The sequence below is a fragment of the Thamnophis elegans genome, chromosome 1, assembly GCF_009769535.1.
Source record: "Thamnophis elegans isolate rThaEle1 chromosome 1, rThaEle1.pri, whole genome shotgun sequence".
Classification (NCBI taxonomy): domain Eukaryota; kingdom Metazoa; phylum Chordata; class Lepidosauria; order Squamata; family Colubridae; genus Thamnophis; species Thamnophis elegans.
The window spans coordinates 89052940-89078436 of NC_045541.1; the positions used below are offsets into that span (position 1 = coordinate 89052940).

Here is a 25497-nt window from a genome sequence, read left to right on the forward strand (position 1 = left end):
TCTTAACTGAGGCTCATTTTAACTGGAGCAAAGGTGGTCTTGTACTTTTGACCATATGGATTGCTTTAATTTATGGAGAGAAATTCTAGTTTGTTTGTTTATTTGTTTAAAGGTCAAAGACTGTAGCCAGTGATTTGGCGGTAGTAAATTGACAGCATGATATTTGTTTTCTTAGCACAGAGACACCTTGAAAGTGTTGACGAGCAAGACTGGAGGAAATGAAAGGACAGTTAAGGTAACTGGATTGCTTTGCCGTTGGCAACGGTAGAACCGGCACATCTTTGCAAAGTGATTCAAGGATTAAAGAGATCAAGCTTACAGGTAAAAGCAAAGCCACAAACTTAACGGCTGCTATGTAATCATATTTTCTTTCACAAAAAAAAGAATCCTAAATGTCCCAATTTATTGTATTGCCCCACTTTTTCTCTGTTTAAATTTATTTAGAATTTTAAAAGTTTTTTCCCCCTCTTTGGCTTTCTCTTACAAATCATGTGTTGTTGTTTTGTCTTTTTTATTTCTTAATTAGAGACATCAAATAATTACTCAGTGCATTCCAAGAGCTTTAGGCAGACTTCTTAGGAATATGAGCATGTTATGCTATTTCAAGTGTGATAAATTCATAAGGAGCTGAAATCCTGAAGTGTTTCATATCATAATCCTGTTACCCTAGCTTCAGTGTATCAACTGAACTTTTTAACCTAATTATTTAATTTATATTTCAGTCAGATTTGACTCTTGGCAACTCTATAGATAAAATCCACACCCCTTTTTTTTCATTAAAATGTTTTTATTTTTCATTTTTCATTTTCATACACTCACATATATACTGTGCATAGCCGGGGCCATACCACATTAAACAATAATCACAACAATTCCTCTTGTCAACAATACCCCCCAAAATAGAAACCCAATATACCTCTTCCACTCTCCATACACCTCTTTCTTCCGCCCCCCCTCCAACTTTCTATCTTCCCTCCATCATTCCCCTCTACCCTACTTCCCCTCCCCCTCTACCACTCCTCTCTCCCAGTCCACTCCCTCCCTTCCTTCTCACCCTCTCTCCCACCCTCTCTCCCACCCTCTCTACCCATCTTTCTTCTATCCCACTCCTCCTCCCCTTGGTGTATTTCTACTATATGTCAATGTACTCAACTTGTCCTATTTTTACAGAGAAATTAAAGAGAAACAGTATACATGTGAAGTCGCATTACATTGAAATCTAACACATAGTATATATCCCCCCTCCCCCCACCCTCCCCCCAACACCCCACCTCCCTCCCCCCCCAACTTCCCAGAGCCCGTACACGGTATAGATTTTTAACAAACACAGTCTAAACTATATTGAGAAAAAAAGAAATTAAAAAAAAGGTTGCAAACATCTCTACATTGATCTTAGCTTCTTCCTGCTACACTAACTTTGAACAGTTTAAATCATTCCTGATCTTAAGCATAGGCTATCTGAAATTTCTTAGTCCCGTATTTGTTTTGTATATAGTCAATCCATTTTTTCCAGTCTCGTTTATATCTCTCATTTGAATGATCTTTAAGATATGCCGATATTTTAGCCATCTCGGCTAAGTTTGTAACTTTCAATGTCCATTCTTGATTTGTAGGCAAGTCTTTCTTCTACCAGTATTGCGCCACCAACAGTCTTGCCGCCGTTATTAGGTGCAGAATCAAGTTAGTCTCTACCACTGTAAAGTCAGTACATATACCTAATAAAAATAACTGAGGAGTAAACTTTATCCTTCTTTTAAAAATATTTTGCATAATCCACCATATTTTTATCCAAAATGCCTTAACCTTTTGGCAGGTCCACCATATATGAAAATATGTAGCATCGAGAAAACCACACCTCCAACATTTAGGCTGTACATTCGTATACATAGAAGCCAGCTTTTTAGGATCTAAATGCCATCTATAGAACATCTTATAAAAATTTTCTCTCAGGTTTTGAGCTTGTGTAAATTTCACATTTCTTACCCATATTCTTTCCCATGTATCCAACATTATTGCTTCTTCAATATTTTGAGCCCACTTTATCATACAATCTTTAACTAATTCTGTTTCCGAATCCATCTGTATTAATACATTATATATCCTCTTTATATGCATTAAACTTTGATCTCTTATTTGTTTAAACAAGTTATCCTCAACTTGGATAAAACCAATTTTTTGATCTATTTTCCACCTGGCCTGTAATTGCCCATACTGGAACCATGTTTGAACTACCATCTCCTCTTTTAATACCTCTAAAGATTTTAGTTGTAGTACCCCCCTTTCCAAAATGAGAAGCTGTCTGTAGGTAGTTGTGCTATATTCATAATTTCAATTGCATGTCTACAAATTGCCCACATGGGTATCTTGTCATTTAATTTATATTGGTATTTTTTCCAGACCCGCAGTAAAGCATTTCTTAAGATACGACTTTTAAAATTCTTATCCAATTTTTTGTTGAATAACAGGTAAGCATGCCAACCATATACCAGATCGTGTCCCTCGATATTCAGTATTCTGTCATTAGTTAAATGAGTCCAATCACTAATTACAGATAGCGCCACTGCATCATAATATAGTTTTAGGTTAGGTAATTTCAAGCCTCCTCTCTCGCGTACATCTTGCATTATTTTCATCTTTACCCTCGGCTTCTTTCCTGCCCATACAAATTTGTTGATACCCTTCTGCCACTCTAAAGGATTCGCATCTTTTTAAAGTATAGGTAACATTTGGAAGAGAAATAAAAATTTTGCTAAGATGTTCATTTTCACTGCCGCTATCCTACCCAGCAAAGATAAGTGCAATTTCTCCCATTTTTTCATCTCTATCTGTATACTATGCCAAAGTGGTTCATAATTATGCTTATATAATTTCCCGTTTGAGGTTAAAATATTAACTGCAAGATATTTGACTTTTTTGACTACCTCACATCCTAGCATCCCTCCTAGTTCTTCCTTTTGTTTAGTGTTCATATTTATAGCTAATATTTTTGTTTTTCCTAAATTTATTTTAAAACCAGACACTTGACCATATTGATTAATCATATTCATTAAAACCATACTGGATTCCTGCGGTTGTTCCAATATTATGACCAAATCATCCGCAAAAGCGCGGACTCTGTATTCTTGCTGCCTAATCTCGATCCCTTTTAGACCATCCAAGCCCCATATTTTATTCAACAATACTTCCAAAGTTATAATAAACAATAGTGGGAACAAAGGACAGCCCTGTCTTGTACCTTTTCCAATTTGAAAAGAGTCTGTTAAACTTCCATTGACTAGGATTTGTGCTGTTTGCTGTTGGTATATTGCTTTAATTGACTGTAAAAAGCTATCTCCTATCTGCATTTTTTGCAATATCTTCAACAGAAATTGCCAGTTAACTCGATCAAAGGCCTTCTCAGCATCCAAAAATATGAACGCAGCAGGAATTTGGTTGTTCTTTCCCAAAAATTCTAATGCATTAATAATTAACATTACTTTTCATCTGTTTCCCCTGTATAAAACCTGTTTGGTCGGTGTGTATCAATTGTTGAATAACCAGCATTAACCTATTTGCTAGTATTTTAGTAAAATTTTTATCTTGATCTTCTTTGGGTATCAAAGATATAAACGCTGTCTTCCAAGATGGAGGCACCTTACCTTCCGTTTGAATCTTATTAAATAATTCTCTAAGAGGTTCTACCATTTCTAACTGTAAGTTTTTATAGTAAACCGCTGTCAAACCATCTGTACCTGGTGCTTTCCCTAACTTTAATTGCTTAATTACCTGCAAAATTTCCCCCACGGTTATTGGTTGGTTCAATTTTTGCCTGTGCTCTTCTCTAACAGGGTATTTTCTCTTTATCTAAGTATTTGTCTATATCTAAACCATTAATTTTATCCCCTTTATACAATTCTGTAAAAAATTCCCAAAATGCCTTTTGAATCTCCTCCTGTTGAAACACCTCCTTCCCTCTATAAATCAGTTTAGATATATTTCGAGTTTTCCTTTTTTTCCTAATCTGATAAGCTAACCATCTGCCAGGTTTGTTTGCGTTACAAAAAGTATTGTGTTTTGCATATAATAAACTAGTGGCTACCTGGTCAGAGATCAACATGTCAAATTGAGATTTTAATATGGTAATTGCTTCCTTAATCTTTGAATCGCCTGGATTCATTGTTAACTCCAACTCTTTCCTCTTAATTTCCTCTTCCAATTCTGTTCGTTTTAGCCCTTGTTTATGTCTATGTGTTTTATTTATATTCATCAGCACTCCTCTCATATACGTTTTGCTTGCATCCCATACGAATTCCATAGGTGTACCCTTATTCATATTCAAAACAAAGTATTCAGATAACAATTTTTTGCAATCATTAATGTACTTTTCATATCTGAATAAGTTTTCATTCAGTCTCCAAGACCTTCTTGCCTGCACTGCCCTTCCCAATTCCATCCAAACTGGGTTATGGTCCGAAAGGACCCTAGCTGCAATCTTTGTCTTCTTCACCCTAGAAAGCAAATCATTAGTGATTAGTATAAAATCAATCCTTGAAAGGGATTGATGTCTATCAGAAAAGAAAGTGAAATCATATTCCTCTGCGTTTCTTTCTCGCCAAATATCTCTCAATTCAAAGTCGTCCATCATGTCAAAAAAAGGTTTGGGTAGCTTAGCTCGCATTTTAGTATTTGGGCGAGAGGTCTTCTTATCTCTTTTAGTGTCTATCACACCGTTCCAGTCACCCAATAGTATACAAGACCTATAGTCCCATTGTACTAATTTAGCATGAAGATTTCTATAGAATCCGTCTTGCTGTTGATTAGGAGCATAAATTCCCAAAAGTAATGTCTTTTTCCCTTCTAAGATTAGATCTAACGTGATATATCTTCCAAAGGGATCTGCTTCAATTAGCTCAGCTTTGATGTCTTTTCTTAAGTATACGACTATACCATTTTTCTTTTCCATAGCAGAAGTTACAAAATATTGACCAAGTTTTGGGTTAAGCAAATATTTTTGATCAGTTGATTTGATATGAGTTTCTTGCAAACAAATTATATCATTCTTAAACTGTTTAAGATAGTGAAATATTTTCTTTCTCTTCTGTGGGGAATTCAGTCCATTGACATTCCATGTTAGAATCTTAGTTGTCATCTTTGGTTACCTGAAGCTTTTTTAGAGCCTCCTGCATGGCCTGATTAACCTTTGGCCTAGCTCCTCCCACGGCTTCTGAGCTTGTTGCTGTAACTCCTTGATCGATGGCCAATACTTGTTGAGGTTGTTGCCTTTTAGCTTATTTTTCCATTCGTCTGGTAGTCATATGGCTAGGTCTTTGTTCCATAACACCTTGCCCTTCCGGGGAGGGGAGATGGTACATCTTGTCTGGTAGTTGTGTGGTTTGCTGTCTGTCTTGTCCTTCTTGTGGTCTTTCTCCAGATCCAGATGGTGCAGAGTGTTCCGCCTTCAGAATATTGTGATAAAAATCTCGAGCTTTCCATACGGAGTTGAGACGATATCTTTGCCTGTCAAATGTAAATATAATACCAAATGGTGCATCCCACACCCTTTTTGTTGGCAATATTTTTCATAAATCTTTCTTTTCTAGGATTCTTCCTAGGGTTAGAGAAAGGGACTGATTCAAGGTCATCCAGCTGGCTTCCATGACTAAATCAGAATTAGAACACACAATCATCTGGTTTCTAGTCCGGCACCTTTAGCCTTGACACCATCCTAGATCACATAATACTGTGTTATGATAGGAATAACATTAACAAAGAATCTTGTGACAGCTAAAATATTGCATAGAAAGAATAGCACAAGTCTTATCAAGTTCACCTAATTTTTGTTTTTATTTTACAAAGTACATCAGTGTTCAGCATTTGTCCCAAGGGCATGAGAATTTGATTTTGATTTAAATGATATATGTGCTTTCCAAGGTCAGTTTTGAAACATGAATGGCCCCTGACTCAACCAACTATCTATTGGCATTACACTCTTTAAAAAAGAGATCTATCATTAGCAGATATAATCAATGTCAATAGTTAGAGCCTTTGGGACATAAATAGTCTCTTGTTTGTGAGCTCCCCAAAAGCATATAGGAGAGCATGATATAGCATGGGACTTTTTCTTAACTGTTCCTTCTAGCACAGAGCTTCTCCATTTGCTCCTTTGTTACCCCAAACTGCTTATCAGAAAGTCCTTTCTACCCATGTAGGTCAAACACTTTAAATCAATTTAAATATCCCTGTTGTGATTGAGTAATGTTTTTGTGTGTCATTACCTAAAGAAAAAACACTTTTACCCCATTTTGGGTAATTTACCCAGGCTTGGGAAGTTTTGTTGTAGCAGGTTACTTTCCTGTTTGATGCAGAGGAATGCTAAGGAATGAAATAATAAATCAACTGAGCATTGGGGTATAAAAGACTATGTAACTATAGAAACAATTGACTTTTTAATATAATCCTTCAGTTTCTTTTTCCCCTCTTAATAATTCCAGGCAATCCAATGGCTGACCAAAGGATGGACATTTCCTCTACCATCAGTGATTTTATGTCACCTGGTCCCACTGATTTGATCTCTAGTTCTCTTAGCTCTTCAGGAATGGATTGTAACAGAAAAAGGAAAGGAAGTTCTACCGATTACCAGTAAGTGTTTCCAACTCATATCCCACTTCAACTGTGCCTTGGCTTGCTACTGCACTTCGGTTTTGGGATTTGCACCTTACTTTCAGCAAAAACATTTAGATCTTCTTCAAGCTGTATAAAGTGCTAGCATAATCCAAAATATACAAAGTAAATATGCGGTCATGTATAAGCAGTTTGCTTTGCAGACCTCGTATAAGAAGCCCCAATCTCAAATGTCTGTACTAAAGAACAAAACATATGAAAAATATTACTCATCAGAATATATATATATTCTGAGAATATAGTTAGTCAGAAAGTGACTAACCCAAGGTCATCAAGCTGGCTTTGTGCCTAAAGTGGGATTAGAACTCTTTGGGTTTCTAGCTTGATACCTCAACTAGTGTATCAAACGTATATGTTGAAGATTGTTAAAAGTAGATTCAAAGTGTCTTCACTATTGCAGTTGTACTATTTTCACAGTTGGAACAAATGTAGCAAAAATAAAGTATTTTCACAATACAATGACTACTAATGCATATGAATCTAGCTAGGATTTCTTAATAAATGTCTTCAGAGTGCAGTTTCTCAGCTAACAGTGGAAATTAAAATAAATGGACAGTATACAGGTAGACATTTTTTTTACTAATAGTACAATGTACAATTTGTCTCTTTTCAGGCTCGATGGGTTTTCTTTTGAGTAAGTATAAACCTTGGGTAATGATGAGGGAATCTTGTTATAGAATTGACTATTTCAAAGTATCTCAAATAAGAACAATGTGAAATAGATTCAGTAGCACTAAATTATACAATCCTGATTTAAAAAGCAAATACTTGGGAGCATACGCAACAAATAGGAAAAGTTTCCGTTTAAGCAAATGTAGATTGCAGTTAAATTGTTAGCTTTGTGCTCCTAATAGTTTCTAAATCCTAGTTTAGAAAATGCTGCACCTGCAACTTGGGGAATCACACACATAACTTTTAATGTAACCTCCAGTGTTTCATTCACATTTCTTCTATCAATATCTAGGAAATGAGTTTTTCTCTTTTTCTTATGTTCTGAATAGTTTTCTAAAAGATTTAGGGTTAAACAAAAGAGGTTAATAAATTATTGTGGATAGATAATCCAATGTTGAGAGCAGAACATTTATCCATGTATTTAATTTCTGTTCTAGACTTCCTTTCATCCATTTGACCCCCATTCTGTTTTCCACAGTCATGCCAAAGCCAAATTGTTTTTAAAAAACTAGAATTGTTGCTTTATTTTGCCACCTGCTACTACCATCCCAGTTTTCTAATACTTGGGCATACCGGAGGTATGCAGACTTTTCCAGACTGAGAACCATATTTAGTTTTTAATTCAAATTCATACTTTGATTCAAATCATACTTTGAAGTGTGGTAGAACAGGGGTGTCAAACTGGCAGTCTCTGTAGGCCACGCCCAACCTAGCTCCGCAAATGTGGAATGCATCACGAAATGTCACATGATGGCAACGTGACTCTGTAAGTTTGACACATGTTGTAGAGGGAATATAATTTAATAAATAAGGTATTTCAAAAAAACAGGTTTATATTGTTGTAATCTTGGGGGTTGGTGAGCAGTATTGAATTGAAAAGAATAAACAATTCAGCATTTCAAAACAATTTTTATATTTCAGTAATATATTAAAATGACTATTATAATAAATGATAAAATATAAATCAACACCCATTAACACCCCAATCGATTAATAGAAAGCCCTATAGCCAGGCACTACATAAATCCTACACATAGAATAGCCATAGCATACATTTCTGGTGTGAGAGAAGTTCCCTGAGGATGGGCTCCAGCACGAGTCCAAAAGCTTGGAAGACTAAATCTCTAGTGCTGGTGACCAACCCATATTGGATCCTGAAAAACTAGAAATGATTAGTGGCAGTTTAATTCATAGGGTTATAATATGACTAAGACTTTACACACAGTTGTTATTGTGCTTCTTAACATCCCAGTATATTGACAAGAGAGAAAGATAAACGTCTATAAAAACTGTTATTAAAACAAACAAAAAATCATATTATATATTTCCCCTGGGACCAGAAAATTTAATAGCTAAACCTATAGGGATTATGAAAATTGTTTTCTTCTAGCAATATACAATGTGCACTCCACATGAATTTCATACTCTAGTAATAATATAAAATCACACTAGGCATGCCAAAACTACCAATATGAGGGGAAATTTCCACTTCTTAGTTTTCACTTCTTCTTACTGAAGAAGTAAGGAGAGGAAAACCTACCTAAATTTTTCTCATTTTATTTCTGTGTTTTCTCATGTTTAGCCATACCTTTTATATAAAGTCTTACTCAGTTTTGGACTGTCCCTGTTTTATCATTTGGATCAACATGGTTACCTTGGATTTTTTTTTAAAATGAACTACCAATGGAAAACTTAAATGTTGAAATACAGTTTTACAAATTAGAGATCAGAAAGTACTACACTACACGTATAGTACGTACAGTACTTATTCTTAACTGAATGAGTACTATATATTGGTGTATGCATCAATTCTGTTTTGCTGAATGCATCTGCTGCTTCAAATAGTAATGGAGTGTATACCTGATTGTTATATTTTTGAGGGGAAATATAAACCCCCTTACTTTGATTCATGTATACCAATCCAACACTGATGATTTTTTTAAATATTTTTTTATTTCCATTTTCATAACATACACTCACATGTATACTATACATAGCCCGTATCATATAGTATTAAATAATAATTACATCAGTTCCTCTTGTCAACAATGCCCAGAAAAATAAAAACCCATTATAGCTCTTCTGCTCTCCATACACCTCTTTCTTCTACCACCCTCCAACTTTCTATCTTCCCTCCATCATCCTTTCCTACTCTACTTTCCCTTCCTTTCTACTGCTCCTCTCTCTACAATCCACTCTTCCTTATCCTTCTCATCTTCCCCCCTTACCCTCTCTCCTATCCTTCTCTTCCCATCTTTCTTCTCCCTTCTGTTTCCCACTCCTCCTCTTATTGGTGTATCCAACCAACACTGATGATTGTCGATGTCAGCAGAAGCAAGAAGTATTACCTTGTTGCAAAACAAAAAGACACCACCCAGATAGAGCTAAAACTAAACCTGCTGGCTTTTGTGGCAACCATCAGTGTTAACATTTATTTGATCTTCATTGATCTCTTCTGCTAAACATGGTTTCTCCTTCTTTTAATTAATAAAAAGAATGCATCAAGAGTATTAAACGGTATGGGAAGGTTAAGCTATTTTGGGAATAAAAGGCTATATGTGGCATCTCAACTGTTTATTTCCCAGTACAATTTATATATTCACTGTATCATAACATTTGATTCCAATGATATGAATGTTTGTGTTTTACCAACATGGTATAAAAAGTTACAATTTTTACTTCATTTTTCTTTTGTTTTGATTTTATAGCGAAAGCATGGATACAGATAAGGATGATCAACATGGAAGGTATTTATTTGTTCACCATTGACAAATTGATTGGATTTTTGGAAAACCTTTTTTTTTCCTTTAAAAAAAACTTTTCCAAAAGTATAACGTTTTGATTATTCTGAAGCAAGAGATAAAAGGATGGTTCTGCTCCATGTGGACTATAGTTAGGATCTCTGGGAATCTAGGAATGTTCAAGGGACCACAAATGGATTAATATTACTGGAGTGTCAGATCCTAATAGAATACCCAATGAGAAAGAAATGGTAATGTTGATGAGAGAATACACATAGTGATCCTTCTGAAACTGAAAGAACATCAGTGACATTGCATACTGCCACGTACTCAGTGAGGCTTTGGGTATCACTTTCTTTGATGCCTTCTTTCTCCTGCTGCATTATAAATAGAGGGCTACTATCAAATCTAACTTCTGTCCCTTTGCTTCCACTAGGTTGGAATATACAGACCAACAGGGCAGAATAAAAAATGCAAGGTAAGGTAATAACAATCTTTATAGTTATCGGTTGCGATAAATGCAGATCTTTTAGATGTATTCCTAAATGGAGTTGCATGCTTTTTTTTATTGCAACATTTTTACATTCATCAGTACTAATTTATATTTTTAGACAATATGAAACTATATTACTCTATTTAGGGGGGGAAACCCCCACTCTATTTGCATTTACGTATTGGGCACAACAGTCTTCAGTCATCAGATCTTAAATTAGCTTGCATTGGCAATCTATTTTGCAACTAGTCCCCTGAATTGTGTCTAATCATTAGATGGCAGTTTTAAAATATTTTTTTTTAATCTGAAATAACAATTAAATTAACCATGAAAAATAAGTCACTGTTTAAAAATGTGATTTATACAAATAATGGTGGCCACAATTTGCCATTAATGTTCCTCTTGCAGTATATACTATCTGCTCCTGATTAGTTGAGAATGTTGTGGGAAACCAGAGTTATCCAAGGCTTATTTTTCCCTATGTAATTTGTTTCAGACTTGATGAAACTTTTGAGCCCAATGTTATTTATTTATTTATTTATTTATTTATTTATTTGTATTAGCTTCTCAACTCCAATGGGCAGCTAATAAATTAAATATTTATGTATAAAAGACTGCAGCTATTCATAATCATGTCCTGCAAATGCTATAGATAAGAGTTGAATTATAACAGTGGGGGTACTGAAAGTGTCATGATTTTTATTTCATAATTGCTTAGAGAGGCTCACAGTCAGATTGAAAAACGGCGGCGTGACAAGATGAACAGCTTTATTGATGAATTGGCTTCTTTAGTGCCAACATGCAACGCTATGTCCAGAAAGCTAGATAAACTTACTGTTCTGAGAATGGCGGTTCAGCACATGAAGACTTTACGAGGTAAATTTGAAATAAATGTTTAAATAGAATGATTCCATATATGGATTTTAGGTATTGAGAAATTTGTGAGTGCTTTTGTGTAATCAAAGCACTTTGGATAGTATTTACAGCAAGGAGAGTCAGCATTAGTCTTCCCTCTTGTAAAAATCTTCTGGGAGAATGGTGGCACGCCTAAAGATAGCAAAAGATAGTTTGTGACTGAGAAAATATTCTTAGCTGCTGTCCCCCCCCCCCCCCCGTTTCAGATTAGCTAGTAATAGTTTTCTATTGCTGAAAGGTACAAAATAAATATGACAGTTGATCATGGTATTGTATACGTGGTTTCAAACTAAACATATTAAAATATAACTTGGTGTTTTCTGAAAAAAACATCAAATTTATTTTAGAATTTCAAGCAGAGGATACTGAAAATAGCTGTATGCACAGGAGTTTAACTCATGTTCCACATAATACGATAGATTGTTTACTTAAAATATTTTTCCTTTGCCTTAAGGTGCTACAAATCCATACACTGAGGCAAACTACAAACCCACTTTTCTCTCAGACGATGAATTAAAGCATCTGATTCTTAGGGTATGTATAAGCTTCAGCTACATGAATTTGTATAAGGGGTGATGAAAGAGAAGGTTTTCTTTTACCAGACACACTGACTGCAGTTTCTTTTAAAGTAACAGGTGGATGCTCTAAGCCAGGGGTATCAAACTGGATTTACTCGAGGGCCAGATCAGCATTGTCGTTCTCCGCTGGCCTGGGGGGTGGGGGGAAAGATGGGATGGACACCTCCTGCAGCACCCTGCTGGCCAAAACGGGATGCAGGCGGCCCTCTCAGCCCTGTTTTTGGCCGGAACAGCCCCCTGCAGCACTTTGCTGGCCAAAAAGAGGTGCCTCCCTCGTGCTTTGTTTTCGCTCTCCATAGCCTCCTGAAGCACTCTGCCGGCTGGAAACAGGCTGTTTTTTGGTCTCCCCGGCCTCCAGCAGCACTCTGCTGGACAAAGACGGGCTTTGGGAGGCCTCCACATAGCCTGTTTTTTGGCTGGCAGAGTGCTGCAGGAGGCTAAAATTGGACTGTGCAGAGGCTGCATATGGACCGTTTTAGCCGGCAGAATCCCCACAGGCCAGTCCTTTGATATTTCCAAACCTTGGTCCCCTTTTTACTGGTTGTCTTGTCAGGGCAAATTATTTAGAATTGGTTTTCGAATTGCTCACTGGGGCAAGCAAAGTAATCCTATTTGAAGTGCTGTGTCAGTTAAATTTAACAGATTCTGAATTATTTGATGCTTTTTAATCTCTGCTGTGCTGTACACATCTTCAAATGATTTGAAATGAGTGCTTTAGAACAGATGATAATACAGCACCTCTTCTCTACTCATTAACAAGGAATCTTAAATACTTTGATGTGTAGTAGAATAGATGCTGCACTTGCCCTAGTTCCAAAACACCGCTTTGAACCCTTTTTCAAAGTGTGTATCAATGTTCTATTTCCAAGTTATTTTATTGGCTACTAATTTAAAGTCCCACATTACTGTAAAATCTTCAGTGCTCTTGTTATAGCATGTCAGTGTAAATATAGTTGTTTTTTTTTTAACATCATAAACAAAGGTGCACAGCAGCCATTCTCAAAGATTAAGGCAGCCAAACACACAGAGGTCATATTGGATCCTTGAATTGACCTAACACTAATAATACATTGATTGCATTTTATAGATAATCCTTTACTTATGACCGTTCAAAGTTACGATGGATTTCTTCAGGGCTACTAACAAACTGGATTCGAGGTTCTTTTTTTTTTATAAAGAATTTTGTTTTATTTTTGAATAAACACAAACAGACAAAACGCAGACACAAAAAAACGAAAAACACAAAACTATCTTCCATTACAAATTGTAGAAAATGTGTCGATTAGTTACAAAAACTTCCATGCATCCCTTCCACAGTCATCACCTACAATTAATATCAAATCATATATTTTAAATCAAATATATTTATATATATTACTATCATCATACCTCATTCTTCATTTGACTATAATTGTTTTTACGTCCTTTTATATAAAATATTCCAGATTTAAAGCAAAACCATATAATGGCATTCCATTAGCTCTTCCCAATATCATCCAGTAACATTACGTCTTTATAGCATGTTCTAAATAAAAATTGGTTATATTTAATAATAGATTCGAAATTCTAATGGCCATGTTCCCACCCAACAGTCATATGATCATATTTTGGGCACTTGGCAGTTAGCCTGCATTTATAGATGTTTGCAGCATCTTGTAGTCATGTGACCATGAGTTACAATGATTTTTACTGGAAACTGGCATTTACCTCCAATTTCTAGCAAAAAAACAGCCATTGTGGACAATAGATTTGCATAATGACCGTGGTGATTCATTCAACAACTGCAGCAAAAAAGGCCATAAAATCAGGTTATCATCATGGTGATTCACTTAATGGCAAGCATAACTTGCAACCCTAATTCCAGGCTTAATTTACAGCCCTAAATTGAGAATTACCTGTATTTTGTTTGTCTTTTTTTTCTAAAGGGGTAAGCACCTTTCACTCTGTAATGGAAGCTTCGTCAGATCTTCCTAAAAGGATATCCTTGAGATGATCTGTTGAACTATCATATTCCTTAGCCAGTCAGCTCAATGACTTTGCTGACTTTTATTGTATTAAAATACAACAAATATGGAAAGGGCTAGGTTGGAAAAAGTTCAGTAAATCCCCCAGCAGCAAGCCCAAAGAGTACAGACTTTAGGTTTACTTGAAGCCACAGTTGCATTGTTGTGCTTTTGTTCTGTGATTATGGTATATAATGTCTTCCAAAACATGCAGAATGCCTAATCATCCTCTTATAAAGACAATAACAAAAACATTTACCCATGGGAACCTTAAAAAGGTTCCAAGGTGGTGCAGTGGTTAAATGCAGCACTGCAGGCTACTGCTAGATCAGCAGTTCAGCGGTTCAAATCTCACTGGCTCAGGGTTGACTCAGCCTTCCATCCTTCCAAGGTGGGTAAAATGAGGACCCAGATTGTTGGGGGCAATATGCTGACTCTCTGTAAACCGCTTAGAGAGGCCTGAAAGGCCTATGAAGCGGTATATAAGTCTAAGTCTATTGCTATTGAAAAAGACAGAAAAACAATTTAAAACAATATAGTTTATTGTCACTGAATTATATATATATTTAATTAGATATTTAGCTATGACATGTGATACTGCTTTTTTGTTTTTAGCGCTGCTGAGACAGTAAAAAAGTGTGTGGATCTACTTTAGCATTTTATTATGTGTTAATCTTGTTATCTTCAGAGAAAACACAATGTAATTCAGTTGCACAAAGTTGCAATTAATTTCAAAAATATGTAAATGAGGCATGACCATTATTTTTTGCATACCATTAGGCAGCAGATGGCTTTCTCTTCGTTGTGGGTTGTGACAGAGGGAAGATACTCTTTGTTTCAGAATCAGTCTTCAAAATCCTCAATTATAGTCAGGTATTTTTTATTTATTTATTTATTTTGCTTATTTTATGATTTGGGAGAAAAACATAGAAGATGAAGCAGAAATAATATATTTGAAAAAAATCAGAAATGGAAAATATTGTTGAACTAGTCACTATGGTGGGATGGAAGGTCTATCTATCTATCTGGACAAATGTTGAAAGTTATAATTTAGCAACATTTGGAATATGACTCTAAATTTAATGGTGCATATAATCAAATATGTGCTTAAAGAATCATGATTATCTCTATTTTATGGTTGGAAGGGCTTTTAGCAAACTTAAGACTAGGTTGTTCTTCAGATGCTTCCCTTTGGTTGATTATTAGTTGGTTGGCTTTTGTTTTTTGTTGATGTCATTTTTTTGTCAGCTGTCTTTTCTTCTTGATATATTCTGTTTTCTTTTCATCACTATGGCCCTCAAATTTGAAAGAATAAAAATCAGGTAAATAAATCAGCCTATTCTTGGTACGAAATATATTAAGCAATCGTGTTTTATTTTCCCACTACTTTGAATATCAATAAACAGTGAAATCAATGCTTTTCTTTGCTGAAAGCTTCATAGCCGATTATAATGACTTTACTAGTTGTATGTATTTTCTATTGATAGAATGATCTGATTGGCCAAAGCCTGTTTGATTACCTGCATCCTAAAGATATTGCCAAAGTTAAGGAACAACTCTCTTCTTCAGATACTGCCCCACGGGAAAGGCTCATAGATGCAAAAAGTGAGTACTTGAGGAGTTTATCCAACTTTTATTTTTATTTTCTTTTGGAATAGCCAAGAATAAAATGCTTTATAACAGTAAATATCTATTTAAAAAAAAAAACCCTGAGAATTACAAAAGACTGTATATGGTCATTTAATATATCAATATTATATTATACTACCTATAGTTTTTGAGTTGATATTTGTTATCGGATGTGTGGTTGATCTAACTGAAACTTCTATCACCCCCTTGATCACCAGGATTTACTTGGCTATTCTGGCTGGCTAGGAGGATCTCCCCTTCCTCTCTCACTGCTCCATGTGTGTCCCTCCCACTGTGCTCTTGATGAGAGATCCAAGCAATCTTGAATAAGAGGAGGGTTTCGTTTTTTTAGTCAAGGCTGTTTGAGAGCTGTGCTGCCCAGCTAGAACCGTCAGACAAGCTTAAAGCTTGGATGAGACAAACTCAACAGTTTGGAATTAATGCTTTTTCTCTCCATGCAGCTGGACTTCCAGTCAAAACAGATATTACACCTGGGCCATCACGATTGTGTTCTGGAGCAAGACGGTCATTCTTTTGTAGGATGAAATGCAACAGACCCTCAGTGAAAGTAGAAGACAAAGACTTTCCTTCCACCTGTTCTAAAAAGAAAGGTATTATGAAGATTTAACTAGCATTAGGTGATGCAAAGTTGTATACAAAGTAGGATAAAAAGCTATTTTTTACAGACTCAGACAACAACTTTTCAGACCACTGAATTCAGAAAAATCAAAATTGTTTGGTGTTATATAGAAAATGGGAATTAACTTCTTGTTGTGATTTATGCAAGCTTGCATATTGAATGAAGAAAAGTTCTTGGGAAAAATGGTTTTCCTTAGTGTCCTTGGAAAACATCTTTCAAATGATATTTATTAAGAGTAAAATACCAACTTAACTAAAAATTTAAAAACAAAATATAACTATAACTCTGTAATGTTTATTTGAGTGGCAGGATAATAAGTTTTCCTTGCTGATCTGGTTTAAAAATAACTAGGTTTATGAATGGAACTTAAAATTACCTCAGTTTAAATAAATCCACACACTGAATTTAAGAATAGATATAACTTGTAGTTTGTTTTTTAAGTAAAATAATGTCAATTAAAAGCCAAAATGCAAAGCAAGTGGAAATGATACAGAAATAGGATTCAATTTAAAGTATATGGAATACAAAGCCCGTTACTACATCTTCATTATAGAGAATGATGAAGAGATAGGTTTTCAACAGGCATCTAAAAATATTGCTGTTGGTAACTCACAATCATGTAGGGAATGCTTTCCAAAGTGAAGGCAGTATGCTGAGAATGCCTGATAACAAATAATGAGAATATGACATTCTGTGGTTCTGGACACAATCAAGAAGTCCTCCCCATTCAATTTTAGCAATTGATTTCCTAGGGCAATCAGTCAACTATCATGGTTTATTCCTGGCTTCAGAACAATATAGCATGTCTGTGGCCACCGAATCAAGGGCAGTGCTGATTTCATTTTATTTTGTTTGTATCTATCTTTCTGGTGCCTTCGAGTTAGTGTTGACTTTTGGTGACTGCCTGAACTAGTTCCTGCAATTTTCGTAGCAAGATTCTCTTCCTATAGACTCCATCTTTGTCTCCAGTTGCTGGCTTACAACATTGCAGTTTCTCTTGATTCCAATCTGTGAATGTAGTTGTTTGCTTATTTATTTAACTTTATTTTGTTTTGTAGCAGATCGCAAAAGCTTTTGCACCATCCACAGCACAGGATATTTAAAAAGCTGGCCACCAACAAAAATGGGACTAGATGAAGACAACGAGCCTGATAATGAAGGCTGTAACTTAAGTTGCCTTGTTGCAATAGGACGTTTGCATCCTCACGTAGTTCCTCAACCATTAAATGGAGAAATCAGGGTTAAGCCAACAGAATATGTTTCTCGGCATGCAATTGATGGCAAATTTGTATTTGTAGATCAGAGGTAAGAACAGCATTTAATTCTTGCTTTGAGGATAATAGTTCTTATTCTTTTGAGATGGTTGGAGGTGGCTTGTTCGAAGAATGTTTGTATAATGATGAACAAATAGCAAAACACTTCAGCTCTTACAAATATAAATGAACTGAGTATCCTAATTGTTTTACTCTTTGTAACATAAAATGCAAACCTGAAAAAAATGCTTAAGGATATTGACAAATGGCTGAATGGAAATACTGACACAATCCACATTTTTTTCCTTGCTGTGCTGAAGTGAACTTTGAACTACCTACCCTTGCCCAACTCCCAACATAGCACAAGAAGCCAATGTGAGGATATAATTTCACAGAGCAGCATCAACTGACATAGGCCTGATCACAGGAGTCACAAGAGGTCTCTGCCTAGAGATACAAATACACAGTCCTCAATTGGATTGTAAAAATACACTTGATAGATTTTTTTTAAAAATGGTTCCTCTGATATCTGTTGCTCTATAATTATGTAGGAGGGAGTAAAAGGTTCTATGAATGAGCTTATTTTACTTTTCTAAAGGGGCAAGCAGAGGAAATTAAACAAAATGCAGAGGGCTACTGAATGTGTTCAGTATCAGCTATAATTAATTTTCAATAGTTATATTAAGCCAACCAATAGCTGTATTAAGCCAATGCCAGATGTATTGCTGAGAGCATTGGAACTGGTATTTTATGTATCTATAAAAATGCAAAATAAAAATATATGTCAGTATATGCAACCTAACTCTAGATTGGCAGAAGTTGAGGTTATTTTGAAGAAAGGTGTTTGTGTGTGTGTGTGTGTATTTGGAGGGAAGATAATTTAAAACCTCACTGACAAGAACCCTTATTTCAAAAGTCTCCAATAATTAATTACAATAGGTTGTAATCATTCAGGCTGAAATTCTGAGCTCTTTCTCTGAGAACTTCTCTTTCCAATGCAGCCATGAGGGGGAAAAGCAGAGGGGAAGATGTTTTGGATTGCCCCACCCAAAATTCACAAAATACAAAACACAAGGGATAGCTATGAATAACTATGCTGCATTCTCATGAGGAAGCTTTTAATTAGCATTATTTTTATTAAAACCAATGAAATTCCAGTGTTAAACCAATCCACAATAAATAAAAGTTTTCTTGAGGTAAGGGGAGCCGAGGAGAACGAAAGAAAGTAACATTCTCCTGTAGTTCCGGTGGGAGGGGCTACAGCAGGGTTTGATACAGCCTGATTGGTCCACAGACTGAGGGATTTTTCTTTAACATCTCTTCTTTTCCCACCTGGCTTCCAGTTTCCCTCAGTCTTTTGGTCCAATCATTTGGCTCCAAGCAAGGTTTAGTTGTCTAGAGTGGAATTAGAATACATTGAAATTAAATTGAATTGATTAGATTAAATTGGACACGGTAAAATTCTGAAATTTTGGTTTATTGACTTGGCGCTCAGCTAGAGGGGGAAGTGGGTCTCCCGGGAGACCAAGGTGTGCCTCGCGGCTCCACAACCTCCGGAGAGGGTTGTTTCCCTCCATGCTAAGCGGAGGCCATTTCCCAGCATTCTTGGATCATCTGCGGCTCAAGCGCAGCGCCCAGCAGCAATCTGCAGTGCAGCAGCAGCCGCCAGCCAGCCCAGCAGTTTGGAAAAGTTTGGGCGGCGCGAGGAACGCACGCCGCCTTTTATTTTCAGCGTCGGGGCCTATGGAGCCCGGGAGAAGCCGAGAGAAGTGTCTCTGTGAGGTGTGGCCTCAGAACGCCCATGAGTTCTGAGGGTCAGAGGACGAAGGCTCGTCGCAAGGCTAACCCCTCAGAGCCATTAATCCGCAGGCCTAATCATCCCCAGGAGGCGCAGCGGCCATTTTGGAACAACCTTGTGGGCTTGAAAATTACCTGCGCTTCCTGCAGAGCCACATCAAGTGAGGTCTCCATGCAACAAAGAGGCACAGAGGCCTGAAGACACGTGAGTGAGACATGGCCTCAACAAATCCTGAAAGAGTCCAAGGAATCTGGTAGAGGAGGCCCAGGGCGGGCTTAGGTCCAGAGCAGCGGCCTCCAGGCCCACAGCCAACCAATGCCCTTCTAGGGCTACAACCAGGGATGAATCTAGAAGAAGAAGGCCCTGGAGAAGCAGCTGGCCAGGGCAGAGAGATTGGCTCAGGTCTCTAGGCCTGAATCCCCCAGCAGATCCAGATCTCCCATCGAAGCCAGGTCCCAAGCTTCTGGTTCCCCCACCAGGGGTTCAGCCCCTCCTCTCCCTCCATCTCCCCTGCCAGGAACCGAAGGGAGGTGACTTCCCCTTCTCCCTCCATCTCGCACAGAGCTTATAGGCGGAGGCTGGAGGATCCGGGGGAGGGGGGATCCCGAGACTTCTTACCAGCTTCACAACTGGCTCCCCAGGGACCTCCCTCACGTTGCCCATCAGATGAGGAGCTAGAGGACCTGGATCAGTTACCAGATAGTATCAGGAGGCTCATTTCTGTTGCAATATCGAGGGGCATTTCCTCGGGCCTGGCTCAGAGAGATAACATCCATGGGGCATCTAGACCCACAGCAGAGGCCAGGTGGAGGTCCTTCTCTTCCACCAGCAGACACGAGATTGCTAGGCCGCCCTCCCACTCAGTGGTCAGCGAGGGATCCATCTTGGGGGAGGCCACACACCCAGACCTGGGGTTCTCATAGGACGAGGATGCAGCCCCTTCTGAACCCCTGCCTTTCTTTCCTCCCCCTGCCTTTAGGTACGATAGGCAGAACCAACGGCCATTCTACCAGGATAGGAATAGATACCAGGGTCAGCTCAAGAGGCCCTTTCGCAGGGGCGGCGGCCACTCCTTCCGCAGGAGGAAATGACTCGAACCGGGTCTCACCATAAGTGGCCACCTGGCATCCTTTAGGAACCAGTGGGATCAGATAACAGATGCATGGGTCAGGTCGACGGTCAGAGACGATCTCCGGCTGGAGTTCCTCTCCCCTCCCCCAACGCTCTTTTGGACGTTCCCATCCTCCAGGAATCCGGAAAAGTGGTGCCTTATGCTCCTAGCAATCCAACACCTGCTGGACATTCAGGCAGTCAAACCGGTTCCTATGGAGGAGCAGGGACAAGGTGTCTACTCGAACCTATTTGTCGTTCCCAAGAGCTCCGGGGGATGGAGGGCTGTCTTGGACTTGAAACACCTGAATTCCTACTTGGTTTATAGGCAATTCAAGATGTCATCCCTCAAGTCCATCCTGTTGGGGATCAAACGGGGGGACTTCATGGTGTCCATAGACTTGGCAGACGCATACCTACACATCCCAATCCGGCAGTTACACCGCAAATTTCTCCATTTCTCACACGGGAGTCGTCACTTCCAGTACAGGGCTGTCCCATTTGGTCTAGCTTCAGCCCCCTGAACGTTCACGAAGGTCATGTGGGCTCACCTGCGCTCCCGGCCGGTGAGACTCCATTGTAACCTAGATGACGTGCTCGTCCTGGCCCAGTCCTGCACGCAGGCAACCTTGGACCTACAGATCACCATCCGGTCATTGCAGTCCCTGGGGTTTTCCATCAACTTTCCCAAGAGTCACCTCTCCCCTTCAACGAGGATCCTGCACTTGGGCACAGTCATAGATTCGATAACGGGACTGGTTCATCTCTCACCAGAACTTCTCTCAAGCCTACAGGTATTGGCACGACATGTCCGCACAAGTCGGTCAGCTTCCATCCTGATGTTGGCACAGCTGCCTGGCAAGATGTTGTCATGCATAGGGATTGTCCCATGGGTCCATCTGCATTCCAGGACGCTACAGTGGACTCTCACCCCGTTCCAGCGGGGGCGTATGAGCAACTCCCCGCACTTCATCCATCTCTCGCCAAAACTCCACTGGTCCCTGAAGTGGTGGTTGTCCCTGTCCTTGAACCACGGGGCCGAGTTCTGGGAGCCGGACCGCATCCCCATCACGACGGACGCCAGCCTTTTCGGTTGGGGGGCGGTGATGGGGACCAGCCTGGTACAGGGTCGATGGTCAAAGTTTGACTTGCGCCACAATATCAATTGGCTGGAGTTGAAGGCAGCCTGCCTAGCCTTACTACACTTTCGGGACTCCATCCTCAACCGACATGTCCTCCTCTTGACAGACGTGGCGGCCAAGGTCCACATAAATCACCAGGGGGGGACCCATTCCAGGAGCCTGTGGCAGGAGGCTTGCAGACTCGGGCTATGGGTGGAGAGGAAGTTGTCATCCATCCTCTCGGAACATATCTCAGGTGTAGCCAATCACCAGACCGACTGGTTGAGCCGGATGACAGTGGATCATGGCGAGTGGCAGCTGGACCCAGAGATCTTCCACAGGATGTGCCTCCGATTCGGTGATCCACGAGTGGACTTGTTTGCCAGCCTAAGCAGCGCCCAGCTTCCCCACTTCTATTCCCGCTTTCCTGCACGCAACGCGGAAGGCACAGATGCTCTCCGGAGCCCGTGGCCTCCCGGTCTTCTCTATGCTTTCCCCCCCATTCCTCTCATCCAGGGAACCCTGAGGAAAATAGTGTTGGAGGGGGCCCACATCATCCTGATAGCCCCCTTTTGGCCGAGGCGGCCTTGATTTGCGGACCTGGTCCAGCTGTCCATATTGAATTGAATTGAATTGAATTTATTGCATTTATATGCCGCCCTATTCCCGGAGGGACTCAGGGCGGCTCACAATTCAAAGGGAGGGAAATACAGACAAGGGAAAAAAAGACAGCACAACAAACAACTACAGAAAGAATTTAAAAACAATCAACAGCCACACAGCTCGAGCGGGGATGGGAACTTGTCAGCCCCAGGCCTGTCGGCACAGCCAGGTTTTAAGGGCTTCTCCCCCCCTGGAGAATTCCCCAGGAGGATGTCGCCTTGTGTCAGGGGGTCCTGGTCCATCTGGAGCCCCAGTAGCTCCAACTGACTGTCTGGCACTTAAGCAGACGCCAGTCTCTTGGCCAAGGTCATTTCCACCATCGAGGCTGCCAGGCGTCCCTCTACCACTTGAATTTACAATTCGATGTGGTCGGCGTTCGCGTCCTGGTGTGAAAGGTTCCAAATCCCGCCGGCCTCCACCTCGGTTGCCCAGGTCCTCGAGTTTTTACAGCACAGTCTGGACCGTGGGCTCTTCCATAATACCTTGTGGAGGCAGGCGGCTGCCCTTTCCTCGGTCTTAGCAGGAGAGAGTACTGGATCGTTAGCACAGTCGCCCTTGGTTAAATGCTTCCTGAAAGGGGCGGCGAACCTATGTCCTCCTCTGGTGCACAGGTTCCCCTCGTGGGACCTTCCCCTGGTGCTTAGGGCTCTTACAGGGGCTCCATTCAAGCCGCTGAGGATGGTCCACCTCAGGTTCCTAACCCTGAAGGTCATTTTTATAGTGGCTGTCACTTCAGCCAGACGCATTTCTGAATTGGGTGCCCTGTCGTCTAAGGAAGATTTGTGTCAGTTCCATCAGGATAGGGTTGTCCTGAGGCTTGACCCCACCTTTCTCCTGAAGGTGAATTCCCTTTTCCATAGGTCGCAGAAGGTTATCCTTCCCAATTTCTGTCCCTCTCCTTATCATGAGAGGGAGGTTCTCTGGCACCGTTTGGATGTACGCCGTGCCCTACGCATCTACCTCAAACGTACATCCACATTTAGGTGGTAAGAGGCTTTGTTCCTGTCCTTTCAAGATAGGTCATTGGGGGCCAGGTGTCCTCCGCCACCATTGGCAGGTGGGTGAGGCAAGCCATCATGGAGGCTTACCAAGCCGTCTACTAGGTACCTCCACAGGGCATCACCGCCCACTCCACCAGGAGTGCGACCACCATGGCTGCCTGGACTACTAGGGCCCCACTGGAGGATATTTGTCAGGCAGCCACCTAGGCCTCCCTTTCTCCCTTTATTTGACACTACCACCTTGACTGCTTCGCTTCGGCGGATGCGCCCTTTGGTCGTAGGGTGCTCCAACAAGTGATGACCCCCCTCCTCCGGGGTCATCTTCCCGCCCTGGGACTTAGCTTGGGTATGTCCCTGTTGTAGCCCCTCCCACCGGAACTACAGGAGAAAGAACCTTGGTCCTTACCTGAATGTCTCTTCTCTGTAGTGTAGGTGGGAGGGGCTATGTTCCCACCCTAGGTAGTTAGAAGGGGTTGGAGTGGTCGGAAAATTTTTGGTTGTGTTTCTGTTCTTGTTGTCCTTCGTTTGGAATATTGTTTTCCTTACATAATGCTATCAGCTGTTCCATTTGACCTCATGAAACTGGGAGCCAGGAGGGAAAGGAGGAAATGTTAAAGAAAAATCCCTGAGTCTCTGGACCAATCAGGCTGTATCAAACCCTGCTGTAGCCCCTCCCACCTACACTACAGAGAAGAGACGTTCAGGTAAGGACCAACGTGCGTTCTCATATCCAAGGAATTCCAGTTAAAATCAATGTAGTCACCCTAGCTAAACCAGTTACTTGGATTTAGGCCAATGTGCACTATTCATTGCTCAGAGAATGCTTACAGATTATTGGTATTTTCTGCTTAGCTGTTGCTAGACAGACCTTTCTGTCCTAATACCTGTTGAACTTTTCTCAGCTTTTAGAATATGGAGGGTAAGCCGAAGCCACTATTAGCTTTCTCCAGTCAAGCAAAATACTCCTAGATCAAATCAGCAAATTAGAAAATCTTCCTGATGACCCCTTATTGAATGATAAAGTTGCAGATTAGTTCTATCAGATTATAATGAAATGGTTATGTGTAGAGGAATGAAAAAACCAATTTTGCATAGTCAGGTTTTTCAAGATGGAATCCAATTATGACCTACTTTATGCGTATGCTTTTATCATATTGTCATTTCCACAGCTACAGTTGTGTAGTGGGATATAACTGTTTATGTATTTGCTATGAATGACTTGGTGTATTGTCATAACATAATAAAAATACACCTTAGATAAATTTCTGTGTATAAACTACTAGTTTAAGTTTAAAATTCTTTTAAATGTTGTCATAAAATTCTATTTAAAACTCGTACATAGCTCTTTCATCCTGAAATGATGTAAGCATTGAATGTAGTTCATTTTGGAGCTCTTCCTCTCATAACTCATGTATTCTTGTGTAAGAATTCCTTGTATTACATTGCATTTTCAATTTTATGTACACTGCAGAATTGGTGGGCGAATTTTAGGCTATTAATATTTTCAACTATATAAATCTTATATGTGATAAGGTATTTTTTTAAAGGAATATATCTATTTATCATATTGTTTATATGTATCTACCGGGATGTGGTCTCTTATACCACTAAATAAGAAGCTAATATTGTGCAAGTTTAATAGAAAACAAATGTTTATTTAAAATTTATATAATTATATAAGTAATCTCTTTTTTTTAAGGATGACAGCTAGGGTAAAAATACTTGGTAACATTTATTTGAATGCTCTGAAATATAGTTGCTAAAAATTGATATCTAAAGTTTTAGTCATAGAATATTCCTGCCAAAATAATATTTGCTTATAAAAATGTCCAATATAATGGCAACAAAGAAGACATTATTACTAATAGCAAAATACAGCATGCAAATTAAAAATGGGGAAACACATTTCATGCATATGTACAATGCTGAGGATAGCACTATTAAGTGTACGTACGTACGTACATACATACATACATACATACATACATACATACATACGTGTGTGTGTGTGTGTTATGTCATGTGTTATGTCACAACCCCTGGTATGCCCAGATTATTTATTTATCTGCACAAATGCAACACAAACACACACACACACACAAACACATACACACACACACAGATGTATTTTATGCACACACTGACACACATTCACATTATGTTACATGGATTATCTTGATAATTTTAACTTTGTCAATAACCAAACCCCAATCTGCAGTT

General features: G+C 39.2%; 1 protein-coding gene across 3 annotated transcripts in view; it reads left to right on the top strand.

Moving 5' to 3' along the window:
• ARNTL (aryl hydrocarbon receptor nuclear translocator like) overlaps nt 1–25497 on the top strand; it is a 69900-nt gene that overhangs the window by 24251 nt on the left and 20152 nt on the right. For 2 of the 3 annotated variants that reach the window (XM_032223697.1, XM_032223705.1), the window contains exons 2-12: nt 176–321; nt 6471–6618; nt 7274–7294; nt 10041–10079; nt 10510–10551; nt 11285–11442; nt 11936–12015; nt 14843–14935; nt 15550–15667; nt 16153–16302; nt 17390–17636. In XM_032223697.1, the coding sequence (XP_032079588.1) occupies nt 6479–6618; nt 7274–7294; nt 10041–10079; nt 10510–10551; nt 11285–11442; nt 11936–12015; nt 14843–14935; nt 15550–15667; nt 16153–16302; nt 17390–17636 (1088 nt within the window). In that variant the 5' untranslated portion in view covers nt 176–321; nt 6471–6478. The remainder of the gene's footprint in view (nt 1–175; nt 322–6470; nt 6619–7273; nt 7295–10040; nt 10080–10509; nt 10552–11284; nt 11443–11935; nt 12016–14842; nt 14936–15549; nt 15668–16152; nt 16303–17389; nt 17637–25497) is intronic. The other variant, XM_032223713.1, reaches the window with a different exon arrangement.